Source organism: Macrobrachium nipponense, chromosome 10 (genome assembly GCF_015104395.2).
Source record: "Macrobrachium nipponense isolate FS-2020 chromosome 10, ASM1510439v2, whole genome shotgun sequence".
In the NCBI taxonomy this organism is placed as follows: Eukaryota; Metazoa; Arthropoda; class Malacostraca; order Decapoda; family Palaemonidae; genus Macrobrachium; species Macrobrachium nipponense.
The window spans coordinates 101799800-101821427 of record NC_087204.1 but is presented as its reverse complement, the minus strand read 5'-3'; the positions used below and the strand labels follow the sequence as shown (position 1 = coordinate 101821427).

General features: G+C 40.3%; 1 protein-coding gene across 1 annotated transcript in view; it reads right to left on the bottom strand.

The window, feature by feature from the left end:
- Positions 1–19144, bottom strand: part of LOC135223827 (uncharacterized) — a 58511-nt gene extending 39367 nt beyond the window's left edge. Inside the window, exons 1-2 of the mRNA XM_064262691.1 lie at positions 17852–19144; positions 3826–3986 (exon numbers count right to left, since the gene is read on the bottom strand). Of these exons, the coding sequence (XP_064118761.1) occupies positions 3826–3986; positions 17852–17951 (261 nt within the window). The 5' untranslated portion in view covers positions 17952–19144. The remainder of the gene's footprint in view (positions 1–3825; positions 3987–17851) is intronic.
- Positions 19145–21628: the final 2484 nt, after the last annotated feature.

The window sequence follows — 21628 nt, the reverse complement described above, 5'->3', positions numbered from 1 at the left end:
ATGTGGCGATTAGAGGTCAAGACAAGGAAAGTTTAAGAGATATATATTGGATGAGGCCAATTCTCCTTATATTTTGATATATATATATTTTGATATATATATATATATATATATATATATATATATATATATATATATATATATATATTAAAAGGAGAATTGCGCTCATCCAAATATAACTTGACGACTTCCCGAGTTATAACGGACACAAAAGATTATTGTCAAAATCGACTTCAAAAGAGCGGTTTAAGTTAATATATTCTTTAAAAGTGGAGACTAAAACCTTAATAACTAACTTAAATGTCACAACAACAATAATATTGTTGCACTTGTTGTTATTTAAAAGCGTAAAGGTATCTCTCGTTGCTAACATTATTATTTTGTAGATTCTATAAAACCGATGAATTCATTGAACGGTGTTTGAATAAGTTCCCGGTACATTTATTGTTTGTTGTTTTCCAACATAACTAAATTATTATTATTATTATTATTATTATTATTATTATTATTATTATTATTATTATTATTATTATTTAGCAGAAAATCCCTATTTCCACAAAGAACAATCCCACAAAAGGGGCCACTGACTTGAAAAACTCAAGCTTTCAAATAATATTATGGCGTTCATTTGAAAAAGTCACAAAAAGGTAACAGGAAATACAGAAATGGCTCTTAGGGGTTGCTCTACGAGCAAGAGCCCGTGCTGGGCATAAAGCCGGGGGTTTAGTCTCAAACAAAAACGAGAACATATTAATGAGAGGCAAAGATGGAGACCTAGAAAACAAAAAAAATACTCACCATTGTGAAACTGGCGTCTCTCGCGTCGCGAGTTGCGGGGTAACCGAGAGGTGATCCAATGTCCTCCGGAGGACATTCGGGTGGCAACCAACCCGCCACGAAGTTCTTCCCTTTCTCGAAGGCCTTCTGAAGGTCCATCCTGATAGGGAAGACCCCCGTGACCGTCAGGACGACGATCTTCAGGAAAGCCGCGAAAAACAGGACGAGTTGCGTGACGGAGAGTTCCCCCAAGTAGACGTAGGCGTTGACCGTCGCCGAGGCGGTGATGGTGGAGAAGATCGCCTCCGCAGGGGAAGTGTTTGGCGACCAGCAGCCGATAAACAGCGCCCATCCCATTAATCGGCTTATGGGGCATCCGGCTAACGGAGGACCCATTTTGACACAGGTGGACGAGCACTAAATTCGAGGTGTATTGTGCGTCCTTTAGCTTCTAGATGAGGGGGAAATTTTTATAAGCGTCTAGGATAGCGAAACGTGAATCAAATTAGGCCGATGTGACTTAGGTCCCTATATTCGAGAGTGCTTATGCGTCAAGCAGAGCAAAAAGTAGATGAAATTAGACTTATGCGATTTTAAATCTTGTTTTTTGTCCTTTTGCTTTTAAGTATGAGCGAAAAACTGCTATGCGTATAGCATCGCGAGAGGCAGATGAAATTAGGCCGATGTGACCAAAGATCTTGGATGTGACTATCACTCAAAATGCTTCGTGTCCTTCTGCCTCAGCGTATGAACGCTGAAACTTTTATGCGTCTAGTAACGGCAAAAGTAGATAAAATTAGACTTACGTGACTTTAATTCAAAGTGGTCCAGTCCTTTGGCTTCTAAGTATGAGTTAAAAAATATTGCCATGAGTCTAGGACAGCGAAAAGCTGAAGGCCCAGTTGACTTTGATCCCTATAGGTGCGAGCTGCTTTGTGTCCTTTCCTTTCAGAAAAGTAGGCCTAAATGGCCAGTCATTTCATTCAAGCTGTCTTGTGTCCTTTTTCCCTCTAGCGAATAAGCGTATAGATACTGATATGGGTCTAGCACCGCGAAAAGTAGCCCTAATTCACATTAGGCCGATGTGACTTTGGTCTCGAGGAGACACAAACGAAAGACGCCTGGGAGACGTTTGATCCACAACTAAAAGTCTCCTAGACAATTGGGTTCATTTTGTAACGTCACATTGACCCATCTTTGCGCCCGAATGCGTCACTCGAGGGCGCGAATGGCGTGCTCCGAGGTATTAGCTACCGGTCTCAATGAATCACAGAGAATCATACACACACGCACGCGCGCTGGAGTAGTTTTTTTTTCCACTCAATTATTTCCTCGTGGCCATAAAAAAAAACGAATACATTTTCCTGCTGGATAACAATGAGGCTCATCGGAATACTTATTTCTTCTGCTTGAGAGAACACATTACACACAACAATGGAACCACAAAAACATGCGTGTTTTTCGACATTAAGCTGAGATTATGTCTCGCCCATCTGTCGATCTCTGAACAGAGGGTAGCAATTGGCCAAACAATTACTGCATAATGGACAGAAAAACGTACTGTGATCTACCTCATCTAATCTAGATGAAAGATTACAATAAAATCTCATTTATTCCCCAGACCAGTGGCTTGAATGACACTTATTCTCCTTCATAAAACGGTCCACCACAGCCTCTGGGACATTTCTAGGCTTATACCTGGAAGAAGACGAAAGCTCTGGCTATAATTATAACCTCTGGGACCACATTTCAGAAGACAGTGAGGTAACTGACATGGGTTTGCCTGCTGCAAAGCTATACAGCGTGTCAAACAAGTACACTTCCGTCTTAGGAGTACGACTTGTCATTCAGCACGAGAGCTTACCTAACGCCAGGGAACTATATTTCATACGAACCTAAATTATGGTATAATACGACATGGAAAGCATTATTCCCATCCGGGCTAATTGCTGTTCTTCAATTATTATTATTATTATTATTATTATTATTATTATTATTATTATTATTATTATTATTGGTTCATCTTCAGTCAAGTCTTGACTGAAAATGAACTTAGTACAAGGTTCGAAAGCTTTTAATATCCATTAAAAACCATATACTCAAATGCTATATTATTGTGGACCTGCAACCATGCCATCATTTTCGACAAGGAGAATTGTGATCATTATTATTATTATTATTATTATTATTATTATTATTATTATTATTATTATTATTATTGCACTTAGGAAGCAGACCCTCTCTCAAGCATACTTTATTAAAAGTAATGTCTACTTCAGCAGCGTTACACTTGTAGAGATTCTTCTCTATATTGCGAATAGCGGCTTTTTCCGTGCTACTTAAACAGGCTAGTAGAGCGCCTATAGAGGTCATGATCAAATACAGAGTCAAAACTGGTGTATATATTTGAATTTTACAGATAAACTATGATACCATAGTCATCAAAGTCATTAACGAGAGAGAGAGAGAGAGAGGAGAGAGAGAGAGAGAGAGAGAGAGAGAGAGAGAGAGAGAGAGAACCGTTAATGACCTTGATGACTATGGTATAGTTTATCCATAAAATTCAAATATATACACCAATTTTGACTGTATTTGATCATGACCTCTATAGGCGCTCTACTAGCCTGTTTAAGTAGTACGGAATCTCTGCAAGTGTAACGCTGCTGAAGTAGCCATTACCTTTAGTAAAGTATTATTATTATTATTTTATTATATTCAAGCTTCCAAAGAATATCATGGGAATTAACAGAAGGTATTAGGAAATAAAGAAAAATGAGATCAGCTATTGAAAAGGCAAAAATTAGAGGACAAATGAATAAATAAATAGATAAATTATAAGAACAGACAGCGTAATATTATTTTTATTATTCAGATGAACCTCTGTTCACGATGTAACAAGCCCACCAGAGGGGCTATCGTTTAGAAATGAATAAAAACTGGATGAACAAATAAATATACAAACGCATAAAAATTTTAGTATGTCGTTAAACTGCGACGGGAATTGGCTCTAATTTGCACAACACAAACATAATAGCACTCCGTACTCACCAAGGGCCCACCGACTTGTCTCTTCTTCCTTAGATTGATCCACTGGCCCAGGTCCACGTCCATGGGTATGTAACCCAGTGCCCAGACCACGACGAAGAATATCGTTGCTATTGACACACCTATCATCTGGCCATACGACAGGCGACCGAAGTCTGGGAACTCTGGAAGATGATAGATATTTCTTGTCAATTTTTTTAAAGAAGTCTAATTCAAATTCAAATCTTTATTCACATGCAATTACATATATATGATTGCAAGATTAACATATATTTTCAAAAGTAGTCTACTAAAGTCTAAAGAAGTCTAATTCAAATTAAAATCTTTATTCACATGCAATTGTATATAAATGATTGCAAGAATAACACCTATTTTCAAAAAAATCTAAAATCTAAAGAAGTTAAATTCCAATGCAAATCTTTATTCACATGCAATTACATATATGATTGCAAGAATCACATCTATTTTCAAAAGAAGTTTACTAAAGTCTAAAGAAGTTTGCTAAAGTCTAAATGAGTCTACTAAAGTCTAATTTTAATCAATCTTTATTCACGTGCAATTACATATATGTGATTGCAAGAATAACATATATTTTCAAAAGGAGTCTAACGTCTAAAGAAATCTACTAAAGTCTAAAGAAGTCTACTAAAAGTCTGAAGAAGTCTACAAAGTTTAGAGAAGTCTAATTCAAATTCAAATCTTTATTCACAGGTAATTACATATATATGATTACAAGAATAACACCTAAGTAGAGGAAAAGACCCCATATAGACTCAACTTTCTAGCCCCGCCCCCCGCCCCCCACCCCCCCAAAGGGGCGTGGCTACACCCCCTCCCCCCTCCTGATTGGCTCATGTACGTACGTGAGGCCTAAAAAAGGGGCGGGGCAACCCCCCAAACCCCCAAAAGGGTGTGGCCACCCTGACCCCACCCTGACCCCATAGACTCCACTTGTCTGGGGGGTGTGCTGACCCCATAGATCCACTATTCTGCCGTGGCCACCCCCATAGACCTCCACTATTCGGGGGGCGTGGCCACCCCTGACCCCAAATTGACTCCATTTGTATTATAATAAGCTCATGTACGTACATGAGCTGATAATTGACTCCATATGTATGATAAGTTCATGTACGTACATGAGCTCATAATTGACTCCATTTGTCTTACAAGCTCATGTACGTACATGAGCTCATATTAGGGGGGAGGGCGTGGCATCCCCTAACCCCAAATCGACTCCACTTTTCTACCCCTGTGACGTCACATAACTATAAGGGAATAAAACCATCCTTTCAACCCTCCACTATTCTGGGGGCGTGGCCACCCCTGACCCCAAATTGACTCCATTTGTCTTACAAGCTCATGTACGTACATGAGCTCATATTAGGGGGTGGCGTGGCCTCCCCTAACCCCAAATCGACTCCACTTTTCTACCCTGTGACGTCACATAACTATAAGGGAATAAAACCATCCTTTTCAACCCTCCACTATTCTGGGGGGCATGGCCACCCTGACCCCAACATAATTGGACTCCATTTGTCTAACAAGCTCATGTACGTACATGAGCTCATATTAGGGGGGGCGTGGCCTCCCTAACCCCAAATCGACTCCACCTTTCCTACCCCTGTGACGTCACGTAACTCTAAGGAATAAAACCATACTTTCAACCCCTGACATACACCCTGTGACGTCACGTAACTCTCTGGGAATAAAAAAACCGACATTCAAGCCCTCACCCCAAATTGACTCCACCTTTCCTACCCCCTGTGACGTCACGTAACTCTCCGGGAATAAAAACCAACATTTCAACCCCTCACCCCAAATTGACTCCACTATTCTACCCTGTGACGTCACGTAACTCTCTGGGAATAAAACCATTCTTTCAACCCCCGACCCCAAATTGACTCCACCTTTCCTACCCCCGTTTGACGTCACGTAACTCTACGGGAATAAAACCAACATTTCAAAACCCCTCACCCCAAAATGACTCCACTATTCTACCCCTGTGACGTCACATAACTCTCTGGGAATTAAAACCATTCTTTCAACCCCTGACCCCAAATTGACTCCACCTTTCCTACCCCCTTGTGACGTCACATACCTCTCCGGGAATAAAAACCAACATTTCAACCCCCACCCCAAATTGACTCCACTTTTCTACCCCTGTGATGTCACGTAACTCTACGGGAATAAAACTTGACCCCACCCCGACCCCAAATAGACTCAGTTCACTGTTTTTTGCGACTCATGTCCCCTTTAATTGTTTTCAAAGTAACCGGGACGTTTACCTCATCCTCCTCCTATAAAATCTCTAAATTTATATATGCACATTGCGAATATACTCTCTCTCCCTCCCTCCCTCCCTCCCTCCCTCCCTCTCTCTCTCTCTCAGCCGTTACATTTTGTTTTATATATATATACACAGCTGCTTAGATTATTCGAGTATCATGATAAAAGGATATTTGGCGACTGACTTCATCCACATGTGATATCTCCCCAAATAACCATATCAGAGTCAATGTTATCTGATGATGAATCACGCACACACACACACATATGAAGAAACGAGACCTTATCGCCATATTTGCCCAGCTGACTTCACGCCAACGTGAAATTTTATTTTTCATAGAATTTGAGTCATAATCTAGGTGGCGAACACAAGGACAAAGGTACACATTTCAATTTTGTTTATTTATTATTATACTGAGTTTGAAAGAGGTTGAAAAATCAAATTACAGACGGAATTGTTATTTTATATTTATAACCAATCCTAAATACAGGGGAATGAAATAATTTTCATACAAATACATACATTAGAAAAAAACTGTACAACACGAACGCGATAATATGCGCATTCGGTTTTCAAAACAATACTTCAACGAAACATACTACGACTACTATATATTTTCTAACCTGTTCCTTCACATCACAGCCCTTAGTATATACCACAAACATCTTCTCCAGCACTTTCCCGACCGTGTATCGAAGACGACGACGTTTCATCTAACACCTCAAAGCTTTTAAATTTAGCTAACAAGTTTTTCATATATAAATCTTCCACACACCTTTCCTCCAACAGGGATAAATTCTTTTTCATTATAGCCACGCAGCATATTTTACCAATTTTGCTCATTTCATCACTGAATGTAGCTAACGACAAGGTAAATATTGATTCAACCAAGTCGTATTAACCAGTCCGCTCTGACCGATGCCAGCGGGAAAGATAACATATTTGACATAGTCATACGATGATTTAAATTAATTCTTCCTTCAATTTCTTGACCGAAGAAAAAAAGTGATTGAACCTCATCTGTTTGGTATCTCTGCCCAAACGATCGGCGTGATCTTCATCTTTGGAATAAGCCACGCTCTTTTGCGCGTATTCATTATCTTCAATGGGGGCACCAATACCGTATTGTGTTAATAAGGTAGCTATGGTGGGTAGATCAACTTCTTCGTCGCATTCCCAAGATGTGATATTTTCAGGTCTTTTCACAATGGCGGACCCTTCAATACCCCTATCACGAAGACAGGCATATGATGCACCAGTGCGAGAATATCGAAAACCTGCCAATTCGGCATATGGATAAGCTCGAATGACGTCCGCCACACACCGTAATTCCTGCATGTCACACAGTTAGTGGCCACTACTAGACATATTCCTCTTCCTGAACTTATTTCGGACAAGTTCCCGAAAACTAACTTGCAAGAGGAGGCTGATGAAGCCATGGCGAGAGTTCAAGTCTGATGTGACAATCCTTCCAAGAGATAATGAACTACGAAAGCCCCTCTACCCAAGACCCCTTTATCACAATCACTGATTACAAACCTGTTGTGACGAAGACATCAAGCCTCTCCCAGCAATGATTCAGACTAACATGAATAAACAAGTCTTATCATTCCCTCACGCCAAAGGTCATCCACACATGACTCATTTTATCAAAATCAGTATCACTCCAGTCATGTTTCTCGCAGACACGAATAAACAAGCCTTATCATTTCCTCACGACAAAGGCCGTCCACACACACACACACACACACACACACACACACACACACACATATGACTCATATATAAAACTTCCACACATCTTTCCTCCAATGGGGATAAATTCTATCGCTACAAGGCGTGAACTTCATCTTTGGAATACAATACTTCATCGAAACACCATATGTCACACCTGATTATTACTTCCCAACTGAACACCATAAATACAACCGACAAGGGAAAAATTGATGTTATTCCTTACCCAAAGTGTATAGAGTAAGTGCAACACCACCGACCCTCCGTCCCTACAAGTATTTCTCTTGACCGAAACGTCATTTCCCTCCGTCACTATTCAGTAAGTAGCATATAAAACACTTTCCATTTACTTGAACATATAGTATAGTAAATATTAAAAACAGCAATAAGATTCATCTGTATATGGAATAGATATTCTTATAAAACTAATGTTACCCGTTGAAAGAAGCGGAATATATAAAACAGTCATTATTCCTCCCTTTCAGATATGGGAAATAACTCTAGTAGTGAACTGTCAGCCGACGAAGTAGCCACTCAAGTCAGACACCATTACTATTATGGTGTTGGAGCCCCAAACTCATTTATTAGGAAGGTGAAAAACGGGTCATGGACATGAAGCAGGAGAAGAAGAAGAAGTAGCAGGAGATGCAACAACTACCACTGGCAGCCCACAACAGTGCAACCCCCGATCAACTTCGCCACCACCCACTACTGAAGGAAACGAGCAACCCGGTGAAGGTATGTAAAAACCGATGTGTTATATATTTATTTAATAATAGTTCCTGATTCCATAGAAAACACGCACTCTTTTTCTCCGTTTTCCCTGTTTTTTTTTTCCGTTCAAATGCATTATGGGCATAGTAAAAAACACCTATATAATTATTCATAAGGATTTATTGACCACATAAAGAGTTTACAAATTCAATACACTAATCGCTGTCAGACCGTCTCAGCACGCATCCCAATATAACTTCCACGTGTATCCTTATTTTAACCTGAATATGCCGAAAAACGTTTAAGAGGAAACGACTAAGACGTCTTAGCAGTTTAACACCGACGTTCATGGGCGAATGATTCTCACAGCTCATCCTGAAATAAGTAAAAAAGTTATGTGATTGAAGGTGTATGATACATATATAGAATATATCCTTAATAGAATGTAAATGGAGTAATAATAAAAATCAAAGAAAAATATGCATTTACCTTAGTTGTTCAAGATGTGGAGACATTCCTTGTACGTAATAGCACGTTTGACCCCCGACCCCTCCAATGTGAACATTTAAACTTTTTCAAATATTTAAAATAATATCCCGTTATCCATTTATCATTACCTCCCAAACGAGTGAATGAGAATACATTTTGTATTAAGGATAATACTGCTTTCACACGGTGACTCACGCAATGAACAAAAAAACTAACGTAAAGACCGCACTTGTACGATTTATCAGGTTGTATTTGTTTTATTAGGCGATAGAGGTTATATTCGGGATGCGCATATATAAAATATAGAGAAGTCATTCGAATAAACTTTTGGATTTATACCGTAACTATCAAAAAAGAAGATTATATTTCTAGGTGATTTTTCCACGTAAAAACATACCCAATGACCAACAATATTAATATCAGTTGACGAAGATAATGTATTAGATATAAAAACTAAAGGTTTAATTCTACTTTCTGGCAATGTCAATAATCCTACTTCATCCGAAGCGAACACACCTAAATATTTAACCCGGTCACCGAGTGAACCTTTTAAACTTATTTCAATTTCTTTTGTATCCATTCCATTTAACCCCTAACATCACACTGAATAAACCCCTATCCGCATCCACCGTTAAAATACCCTTGGTATCCCCAAAAAGTAAAATAATGCAAGGGCTAGGCGTAGCCGTACCCAGCCTGATCGATATTCGCAGGTTTGCCGAAATTTCCACTGGCATGGAATCTTCAACATCTTCCACCACAAAATTAAAGCAGTAAATAGCTCTACCATTTTTAAAACTATCATAAGTGATCAGATTATCACCGCCACCCCCTATACTTTTCTGCGTCTCGTGATATAATTGCATGATGGTATTAGGGAAACTACATTGAATATTATATACCGTATTCCATTTTAACGGTAATATGATATTATTTAAATCGAAAGATTGAAAAAATAATAGACTATTGGTCGCGTTAATCACCTGAAAAATGTTTCCATATCAATCATGGCCAATGTATTTTTTCAGGTATACAACTGTTAAAAGGCTGATCAATTAAAATCGAATTTTCATTTTGCCCAATAACGTATGTCTTGTATAAAGTCTTATCAAATATATATTGTATAGGATTAACTGCTATCGCTTCATTTAAAGCCGACATTGCGTTTATAATGTGGGGTAACTCTATCGATCCATAATTTTAGCCTTTTCTATATTCAGCACATTTAAATGTCCGTCTGTGTGGGCGCCCATAAAACCCCAGTTATTATTCGCTAATTCGAGTCTAAGTCTCAAATCAACCGAATCCAGTAAATACATGTCTATAGTCGCTATATCCAAAAGAAGTGGAAAATATGTATGCACGCCCCTCGTTTTAATGTCACCCATAACTTTCGTCTCCCACCTGCCGTTTGACCGAAGGTATTCGCAGTAAATTGCCGAGTTACCCCATGTGTTACATGATAGTCATCATATAAAAATCCCGCCCGACCGGTGGTAGGTAATGCCGAGGGTTTTATCATTTTCAACATTTTTATATATGATTAGTATAAATACAGGACAGGATTCCACCAACTTTTCATTCAAGAAAACGGAAGCGGATTTAAATAATGTATTACTAATACCATTAACGACAGACACATGGACATCATCCGCTAATTGCGTTGTCCCTATCTATTGTGATATATAATTCTAAAGCTATACTTGACAAATCTAAGAAGGAACTGCCACCCCACCCCATTAACGCCGAAATTCTATATATTTATCAGATAGAACTTGATTTATGGAAATATTACAAGGTGTAAAATCCAGTCTTCCTTTGAATTAATTGAAGTTTCAATAATTCTCCGTCTATTAACATTCGGGAACAATTCTGATATACCCGCAATATACGATGAAAGGAACTTGATTACCAGTTCCGGGTATGTTAGGAACTACGCTAGCCATGTTTTGTGTTTATATAATTTTAGATGAAGGGTAGAACGAGTGCGTACCCGCCGAATGTCAATTGATGAATGAGTTACAAAAGATCGTACACGTCCTTATTATATTTACTCCTAGATTTAACTCGTGTGCCCTTCCTCTTCCTCCGTTTTTTCTTTCCTCCCACACTCGACCGTCTAACTAATCGTTTCACTGTTTTCTTCCGTCTCGTTCTCCTTCTCCTTCCAGTACCGCTTAAAATTCGTTGTCCAGTAGTTTTGAGGGCCTTATACCATTTCGTTTTATGGATTCTTTTAAAGGTAAACCGCTGTTTACCATATCAGATAACACAGATCTACCGAATTCATTAACTGAAGGTTTCGCGGCATTAAATAGAAAAGGAAGCACTTTCCGTGCAACGCCACTTATGGCCGAAAAAAAACCGCTTCCCCTTCTGCAGCCGGGATACAAACCGGAAATATCCTCAAATCCGCTCCTCTCCTTAATAAAGGGTCTGATAAAAATAGTTTTTTAAATTCCGCCTCTGAAGGAGGCGCGAATAACACTCTCATTTTACTGTTTATACTATTCCCAAACAATTTAAGTGGAACTTGATTCGCAAGTTCTAGTTCACTCGAGGGTGTTACGATCACGAATAAGGAATGCCAAGGGTGAACATCGAATTATATACGCACCTATTCATCTAATTTTCCTCTAGGTTTTATACGGAGCAGGCAAGTAACACTCGAGTCTTTAGTGAAATTGTAAACAGGTGACCATTTTGATCCGTGATAAGAATAGAAATCTGATCCAAGATGTTCGTGTTCAACAATTTGTAGACTGTATTATGTATTCCTTTTCCTCTACCACTTGCTAAAGTAAAACAGTCCAATATATTTACTAGTCTCCCGCCAAAAATCGTCGGTTGAACTATATCCGTATACACATATATATAATCTACCCCACAATTATCAGGTAGAGAATCAAGGGAAATGTGTTCATTCAGTTCACGCCCGCCATATATTTCATAACCGGTATTAATATGAAAACCTAATAATTTCGCGGCTTTTCCGCTAAATTTGACATATATACTTTTAACGTCCCCCGTTCTCAATTTCTCTCTCTTGATACGTGGTATAGTAATTCTCCTTAAATCTTCATCCCAATGAAATATACCGTTACTATTAAAATAATTTATGAAATTATCACCTTCCCTGGGCAGTTGTTAGACCCGTTCACTAATCCCGCTCGTATTATCATCGCGGGGTTTAGTAACAGTGGCAAGTCCGTCCTATGTCAAAAAATCATTGAACTCTATGAAACGCGTTTCCAATACATTTTATATTGCGGGGTATCTGAACACCCCTCGAAAACGCATCCCTCAATAGGTCCCAAATTTAAAAGTATCCAAAGAAATTTTAAATCCCTTTGATTACGCTGAAAAGGGGGTGAGACGGAGGTTAATAAAGGTCTATTATTCATACTCGATGATTGCTTCCTCGAGGCCAGGGATAATAAATTTGTGACTAACGCCTTCACAGCGGGACGTCATCATCTATTTCAGTTATATTCATAACGCAGAATTATGTTTCATTCAGGAAAGTTTAGTAGAAGTATAAGCTTGAATTGCTCACATTATATTCTAATGAAAAATCGTGATTTTAGTCAATTGAAACTTTAGGTCAGCAGTTATTTCTGGCCGTCAAAAAGCTTCAGCCTTTCGGACATATATAAAAAGGCCTATCACATAACCGCTATGGTTATTTGTTAGTAGACTTCGCTCCGTCAACACCTGAAGTGTTACAGCTCCGAACTAATATTCTGGGTGAAACGGAATATCAAATAGCTTACCAATATGGATAAAGAACGGATAAAACTGCTAAAAACTTTGTACGGAGATGCACGGGGTGTGGGTAGTTTCAGCGGGGTGGACTCTTTATTCAGAGTAGCGAAAAATCTGAATAGCCAAATTACTCGTGAAAATGTTAAAGAATTCTTACGTGGACAAAAGTCTTACACACTGCATAAGTCACTCGAAAAAAATTCCCCAGAAGAAAAATCATGTCACCTAAACCGAGAGTAATAGCGAGCACCGATTTAGCTGATATGTCCAAATTAGCTCGGTATAATAATGGGTTTAAATATTTGCTAGTCTTGTAATTTGACGTGTTTTCCAGATATCTACAAATTGTTCCCTTGAAAAAGAAGGATGGTGTTACTATGCGTCGCGCTTTGAAGGAGGTTATCGAATCTACCGAATTTTTGGGAATTTCACGTTTGAATAGCGATGAGGGTAGGGAATATTATAACAAACACGTCAGAGAATATCTAGATAGTAAAAATATAAAATTATATAGCGTTTATTCGAGAGAAATAAAATCCTCTATAGCTGAAAGAGTCATAAGGACTATTAAGGGTCGTATATATAGATATCTCACACATATACCTTAAAATACATTAACGTCTTGCGCGACATTGTTCAGAGTTATAATCATACCCCCATAGAAGTTTGGGTCGCACCCCGCAAGAGGTTCACGCATTAACGGATAGAGATGACATTGAACGTCAATTCTCGAGCATGTATAAAAAGGCTGTTCTCGTTAATCCTCCTGCCATTTCGCTCTTGAATGTTGGAGACGTTGTACGTATTGCCGATGAGCGTCGCAACGCAATTTTAGGAGGGGATATACAATTCAAAATACTCTGGAAAATTTTTAAATCCGAAAAGTGGATACAGGCAAAATCCGGTCGTATACTTCTTGGAAGATTAGCGGGTGAAGAAATAAAGGGCGTATTTTATCGTGAAGAATTAATTCGCACAAATCTACCAGAAACGTATGATATCACTATTCTGGGAAGGAGGAGGAAAGATAATAAAACTCAATATTACGTTCATTGGAAAGGTTATCCGAGTCAATTCAATTCCTGGGTTGATGAATCTCAAATTGTACGGATATGAACCGTAAGCAACCTTTAATACGTAAAAATAAAAACTTTATTTTATTCATCTCTGGTTTATCACCCAGTGAAAGAAGTAAAGTTATTCCCATCTTAAACGGTGGTTTGGTGTCTACTCTCTCGGAAATTTTTAGAAATTTTCTTTGTGGTAATCTAACTCAAGATAAGAAGTTTATTAAACACTTAAGAAATTGTAGACGAGAAATTCATCTTGTGTCCTTGAAAACAACGTCCATATCTAAGAAGAAAAATATACTGAAAAGTCGTAAAGGGGGGACTATTCTATCGGTTTTATTGCCTATTGCTGCGAGTTTGGTAGGGAGTCTTTTTAATTGAAAATGAAGGAGTTTTATGTTATCCCTGCCATTACCTATGAGAGGTTAATGAATAGAAAAGAGGTTTGTGATGGTGATATTAATAACCTAGAGGGTACTGGCAAGTTGGATACGGCAGCTGTTAGTAGTAGCGGACACGTCTCCCTTAATACCCAAAAACCACCTATGCCGGCTATATCGCTCACGGGACTCCCTCCTCCCTCCTCCTCCCCTCCTATAGAAAATGTAGGTGCAGTGACTGGAGGGGAGGAGGTGGTAAACGCCCCCATTACATTGAAAACAATTAAAAGGGACATGACTCGCAAAAAGAGCAATCCCGATTTAACAGGTATTATTCCAATATTTTTAAAGAACCCAAAAGTCATACGTTACGGCTTTTGTTAAGCACTTACAAGATTCTAACACGGTTGAATGGAATGAAGAAGGAGATTTAACTCATCCGCTCGCAGGTTATAATATTTTAGATATAGCTCGAGAATTTCAAGGGAATAAAAAAACCCACGTTGATAATATTTCGAATTATCGCTACTTCATTGAAATGGCGGGGGTTAAAGATTGGATGTTAAGGAATATAGCCATTAAAAAGCAAATCGAAACGTGGCGAAATATGGGGAAAAAGGGAGGAGGAGGAGGAAGAGGAGGAGGAGGAGGGGGTGGGAAGGTGAGGGTGGGACATGCGAAAAACAAGATGGCGAGTGTGTGGTGGCTTATTAACATTTTAGGAACAATGATATCGGAGCTGTTTAGTCACGTGATACTGATTTTGATAAAATGAGTCATGTGTGGATGAACTTGAAGGATTGTCACATCAAGACGTGAACTTCGCCATGGCTTCATCAACCTCTTCGTACAAGTTAGTGAAAAAACTTGTTAAGCTAATAAATTTAAAAGCTTTGAGGTGTTAGATGAAACGTCGTCGTCTTCGATACACGGTCGGGAAAGTGCTGGAGAAGAATGTTTGTGGTATATACTAAGGGCTGTGATGTGAAGGAACAGGTTAGAAAATATATAGTAGCCGTAGTATGTTTCGTTGAAGTATTGTTTTTGAAAAAACCGAATGCATATTATCGCGTTCGTGTTTGTACAGTTTTTTTCTAATGTATGTATTTGTATGGAATATTAATTCATTCCCCTGTATTTAGGATTGGTTATAAATATAAAATAACAATTCCGTCTGTAATTTGATTTTTTCAACCTCTTTCAAACTCGGTATAATAAATAAACAAAATTGAAATGTGTACCTTTGTCCTTGTGTTCGCCACCTAGATTATGACTCAAAATTCTATGAAAAATAAAATTTCAACGTTGGCGTGAAGTCAGCTGGGCAAATATGGCGATAAGGTCTCGTTTCTTCATATGTGTGTGTGTTGCGTGCGTATTCATCATCAGATAACATTGACTGTGATATGGTTATTTGGGGAGATATCACATGTGGATGAAGTCAGTCGCCAAATATCCTTTTATCATGATACTCTGAATATCTAAGCAGCTGTGTATATATATATAAAACAAAATGTAACGGCTGAGAGAGGAGAGGGAGGGAGGGTTGGGAGGGAGGGAGGGAGGGAGGGAGGAGGGGAGGGAGAGAGAGTATATTCGCAATGTGCATATATAAATTTAGAGATTTTATAGGAGGAGGATGAGGTAAACGTCCCGGTTACTTTTGAAAACAATTAAAGGGGACATGAGTCGCAAAAAACAGTGAACTGAGTCTATTTGGGTCGGGGTGGGGTCAAGTTTTATTCCCGTAGAGTTACGTGACATCACAGGGGTAGAAAAGTGGAGTCAATTTGGGGTGGGGTTGAAATGTTGGTTTTTTTTTTATTCCCGGAGAGTTATGTGACGTCACAGGGGGTAGGAAAGGTGGAGTCAATTTGGGGTCAGGGGTTGAAAGAATGGTTTTATTCCCAGAGAGTTATGTGACGTCACAGGGGCAGAATAGTGGTGTCAATTTGGGTTGAGGGGTTGAAATGTTGGTTTTTATTCCCGTAGAGTTACGTGACGTCACAGGTGGTAGGAAAGGTAAAGTCAATTTGGGGTCGGGGGTTGAAAGAATGGTTTTATTCCCTGAGAGTTACGTGACGTCACAGTGGGTAAGAATAGTGGAGTCAATTTGGGGTGAGGGGTTGAAATGTTGTTGGTTTTTATTCGCCCGTAGAGTTACGTGACGTCACAGGGGGTAGGAAAGGTGGAGTCAATTTGGGTCAGGGGTGAAAGAATGGTTTTATTCCCAGAGAGTTACGTGACGTCACAGGGTAGAATAGTGGAGTCAATTTGGGGTGAGGGGTGAAATGTTGGTTTTTTATTTTACCCGGAGAGTTACGTGACGTCACAGGGGATAGGAAAGGTGGAGTCAATTTGGGGTGAGGGCTTGAAATGTCGTTTTTTATTCCCGGAGAGTTACGTGACGTCACAGGGGTATGTCAGGGGTTGAAAGTATGGTTTTATTCCCTTAGAGTTACGTGACGTCACAGGGGGTAGGAAAGGTGGAGTCGATTTGGGGTTAGGGGAGGCCACGCCCCCCTAATATGAGCTCATGTACGTACATGAGCTTGTTAGACAAATGGAGTCAATTATGTTGGGGTCAGGGGTGGCCACGCCCCCCAGAATAGTGGAGGGTTGAAAGGATGGTTTTATTCCCTTATAGTTATGTGACGTCACAGGGGTAGAAAAGTGGAGTCGATTTGGGGTTAGGGGAGGCCACGCCCCCCTAATATGAGCCCATGTACGTACATGAGCTTGTAAAGACAAAATGGAGTCAATTTGGGGTCAGGGTGGCCAAGCCCCCGCAGAATAGGGTGGAGGGTTGAAAGGATGGTTTTATTCCTCTTATAAGTTAATGTGACGTCACAGGGGTTAGAAAGTGGAGTCGATTTGGGGTTAGGGGGAGGACCACGCCCCCTCTAATATGGAAGGCTCATGTATCGTACATGAGCTTGTAAGACAAATGGAGTCAATTATGAGCTCATGTACGTACATGAACTTATCATACATATGGAGTCAATTATGAGCCCTCATGTACGTAACATGAGCTTATAATACAAATGGAGTCAATTTGGGGTCTGGGGTGGCCACGCCCCCCAGAATAGTGGAGTCTATATGGGGTCAGGGTGGCCACACCCCCCAGACAAGTGGAGTCTATATGGGGTCAGGGTGGCCACACCCCTTTTGGGGGTTTTGGGGGTTGCCCCGCCCCTTTTTAGGCCTCACGTACGTACATGAGCCCAATCAGGAGGGGGAGGGGGGTAGCCACGCCCCTTGGGGGGGCGGGGGGCGGGGCTAGAAAAGTTGAGTCTATATGGGGTCTTTTCCTCTACTCACCTATTTTCAAAAAAGTCTACTAAGGTCTAAAGAAGTCTGCTAAAGTCTAAAGAAGTCTACTAAAGTCTAAATAAAGTCTACTAAAGTCTAAAGAAGTCTAATTCAAATTCAAATCTTGATTCACATGCAATTACATATATATGATTGCAAGAATCACATATATTTTCAAAGGGAGTCTAAAGTCTAAAGAAGTCTGAAGTCTAACGTCTAAAACCTAAAAGGTTTAGGAAAGTCTAAAGGGGCAGTCTACAGGACTCCACGCTCCTTACCTCCTAATTCGATCTCAACATCCTCAAAGACGCCAAGGACTCCATCGCTGAGGACACATAGGAACAGGACGGCGATCCATACCACGATCCTGCAACGCATCTTCTCATAAGAAAAGGAATCCGCTGCGTATCCCTTTGCAAGGATTCCAATGTGTGCCCTCCCACTGGAATCGTTCCTAGGCGCGATCAGCTCGAGTTGGAATTTTGTATTTCATTCTACTTTTGAAGACGGTTTTGTCACTGAACTGGAAATGATTCGCTTTGTTTTCCAAAATTTTTCCGTCACTGCACTCTATACCTATATGTATATATAGGTAAAGTATATTCAAATTAGTTTCTAAATTTATATTTTGCATCTCATTTTATTTTTTTGGCAAAACACTGGATATATAATAGATATCGTTTTTTCATGAAATGTGTCTTTTATGAGAGATATATCGCATTTCCACACACAAAAAAAGAAAAAAAAATGTTTTAAAACTGTCTCCATAGAATGACTTCAATCCAGAAATCGTGGTGCATTATTGTAATGAGTTTCAGTATCTTGCTGCTTTCATCTTTCGATATTATACGTCACAAGAGAAAAATAAAAATTGATTAAAGTCAGGTGAGTACTTAAACTACAATATTTCTGTCACATAATTAGGACAATGCTAATACCATAGATTAGTTCCAATCTTGCTCCTCTATAATAATTTTCCTGTTTGGTCAGAGTTCTAAGGTCCACACCGGGCATCTATTCTCATAGACTCCTTACCATACCCACGGGCATCCTGTAACTAAAGGCAGGTATTGGCATAAGGCCGGTTTAAATGTACACCAATCGACCACAGAGTTTAATACCAAAGGTCTTTCCAGTCCTTCCACTCTCTCTCTCACACTCACACACATCTAATATATCTTCCCTTACAGGTTTCTCTAGGAGCAAGAGCCCGTGCTGGGTGGCACAAGGCCACCTTGATAAATATACAACCACAACAGCAGCAGCAGCAGCAGCAGCAGCAGCAGCAGCCTCCTCCTAAATGAGTTTTGTTAGTGGATGGTGTTTTGACGTCGCATGGAACCAGCTGTTATTCAACAAAGGGACCAACGGCTTGACGTGATTTCCGAACCACGTCGAGAATGTACTTCTATCACCAGAAATACACATTTCTCACTCCTCAATGGACTGGCCGAGAATCGGACTCGCGACCACCGAGGTGGGACGCCAACACCATACCAACCACGCCACTGAGGCGCTTTGGAGGAAGTAAAGGGATCCAAAGGTCTCGGGTTAGTCTGAATTCACGGATGTGTGGATTTGTAAATGAGTCTGCGAATCAGTTTTGACGAAAGGTTTATCTGAAGCTGCAACAGGAGGAAAACCTTTTTTTGCAGTTGCACTACGAAACGATTATTAGTAGAGGGTTGAGGAAAGTAGGATGGAAAAAACGGAGGTACAGTAAAAGGAATGAAAGGGGTGCAGCTAGGCACCTATAGGAGAGGGTTCAGGAAAGTAGGATGGAAGAAAGAGAATATAAAATGAGGTACAGTAAAAGGGGGCCTAAGGAAGGGACGCTGCCAAGAACCTCAAGTAATGCCTACAGTGCACTGGCTGAGGTGCACTGATGGCACTATCACCCTACGGACTAAAAGTTCAACTTAAAACGAATGAAATTGCTTAAAGAAATGGCGCTTACCTTCCTACTGACTAAACGTTCTACTAAAACGCCTTAAACTGTATATTTAATAGTTCAGTTGAATATAAAATTTAGACCAAAGGCCAAGCACTGGGACTTACGAGGTCACTCAGCGCTGAAATGGAAATTGACAGTAAAAGGTTTGAAAGGTGTAGCAGGAGGAAAACCTTACAGCAGTTGCACTATGAATCCAAGTGTTAGGAGAGGGTGGAAAGTAAAATGGAAGAAAGATAATATGAAAGGAGGTACAGTAAAAGGAACGAAAGTGGTTGCAGCTAGGGACCTAAGGAAGGCAAGCTGCTAGGGACCTTAAGTAATGACTAATGCCTACAGTGTATAACTAATAGTCTCCAATTCTCTCTGTGCAAATCAGGCAAAGCTTCGTCAGCAAATACTCCTCTAATGTCAAAAGTTAATCATTTTACAAAATACAGCTGAAAACGATCTACTAGTAGAATCTTGGCGGCTGTAGACGGAATGTGGGCGAGGTGATATATATCATTCAACATGACTTGTTAGCTACGTGGGCGAAACGACTTCAGATCTTCTACGTGACCCAAGTACGAACCAGGACTGTCGTTTTTTTCAGGGCATAAAAGTGACACTCTTGAAAATAGAAGCGAGACACTTATTACTTACTGTCTTCATAAAGGAAGGGGAAAAAAATCTACAAAAGTTAAACAATAAAAAATTCTCCTCCGTAACACTAACTACTGTCTAATTAAACCAAGTCTACAGCTGACTGGCATCGATGGAACAAACCCACCACCCAGGGGTACGACAGACACAGCAGACAGAAACAAGTACACCCCCAGACCCAGCACACACCCACCCCCACATCCACAAACCCCAGCACCACAGCAACAAGACCACCCACCAGCCCACAGAACACCAGCAGCCAGCAAACACACAGCAGACCAGCAGGTAGAAACACAACAACCAACCAAACACAGACACCCAGAACACCACCAAGAACACACCACACCCCACAAACAGACCCACAGCAGACCCACCAGACAGACCAGAAAGACAAGCGACCAACACAGACAGCAGACAGACAGGACACACCACAGCACCACCACAGACAACACACACAGCACTCCCCACAGACCACCCAGACCCACCACCAGCACAGACAGACCCCACAGACCAGACAGGAGGCAGGACAGACAATTATAAGGACAATCAGAAAGACAGACAGTCGGACTGAAAGACTGGCAGACAGACAAAAGGGCAGTCAGAAAGACATACAGGCAGGCACAAACCAAAGGACAGTCGTAAAGACAGACAGTCGGACTGAAAGACTGGCAGACAGACAAAAGGGCAGTCAGAAAGACATACAGGCAGACGCAAAGACAATCATAAAGCCAGACAGTCGGACAGAAAGACATACGGACAGACAGGAGGGCAATCAGAAAGACAGACAATCGGACAGAAAGACTGGCGGACAGTCGGAAAGACATATAGACAGACAGACACACACTCAGAAAGACAGACTGACAGGCTGTCAATCAGAAAGATATACAGATAAAAACAGCCAGAAAGACAGAAACAAGACACAGAAAGACACACAAACAGTCAGAAAGACAAAAACACACAGGAAGACACACAAGAAGTCAGAAAGACAGAAACAGACACAGGAAGACAGCCAGACAGACTACCAGAGAGATGGCACAGCGACGTAAAATCATCCCTGGTTAAAATTCTTGACAGGACGTCCGACCACCATCCAGCTGCAGTTGGCCTACACACGAGACATTTCTCAAGACAGGAGAAAAAGGCAGCCAGGTTCGTTGCCCTTATTTTAAAAGCCTGTCGTGTCGTAACTGTTTTATTATTCTCCTAGAGTTTTAAGAAGGTTCTTTCTGCCACCAGGGGCAGCCGATGTTTCCTTTCCAGCAGAGATTTTTTAAGACCAAGAGGAGGATCGTACGTGTGTGGATTTGTGAAATCTTTTTCTTTTTTTTTTTTTTTTTTGTCCAGGAGGATTTCATCCTCAACTTCGTGACTTAGTGACCTACTTCATGACTTTATGGCCTGACTTTCATAGCCTTAAGTATGCCGCTTTTGATCTGGTGTTGTGTGTACTTCAGTCAAT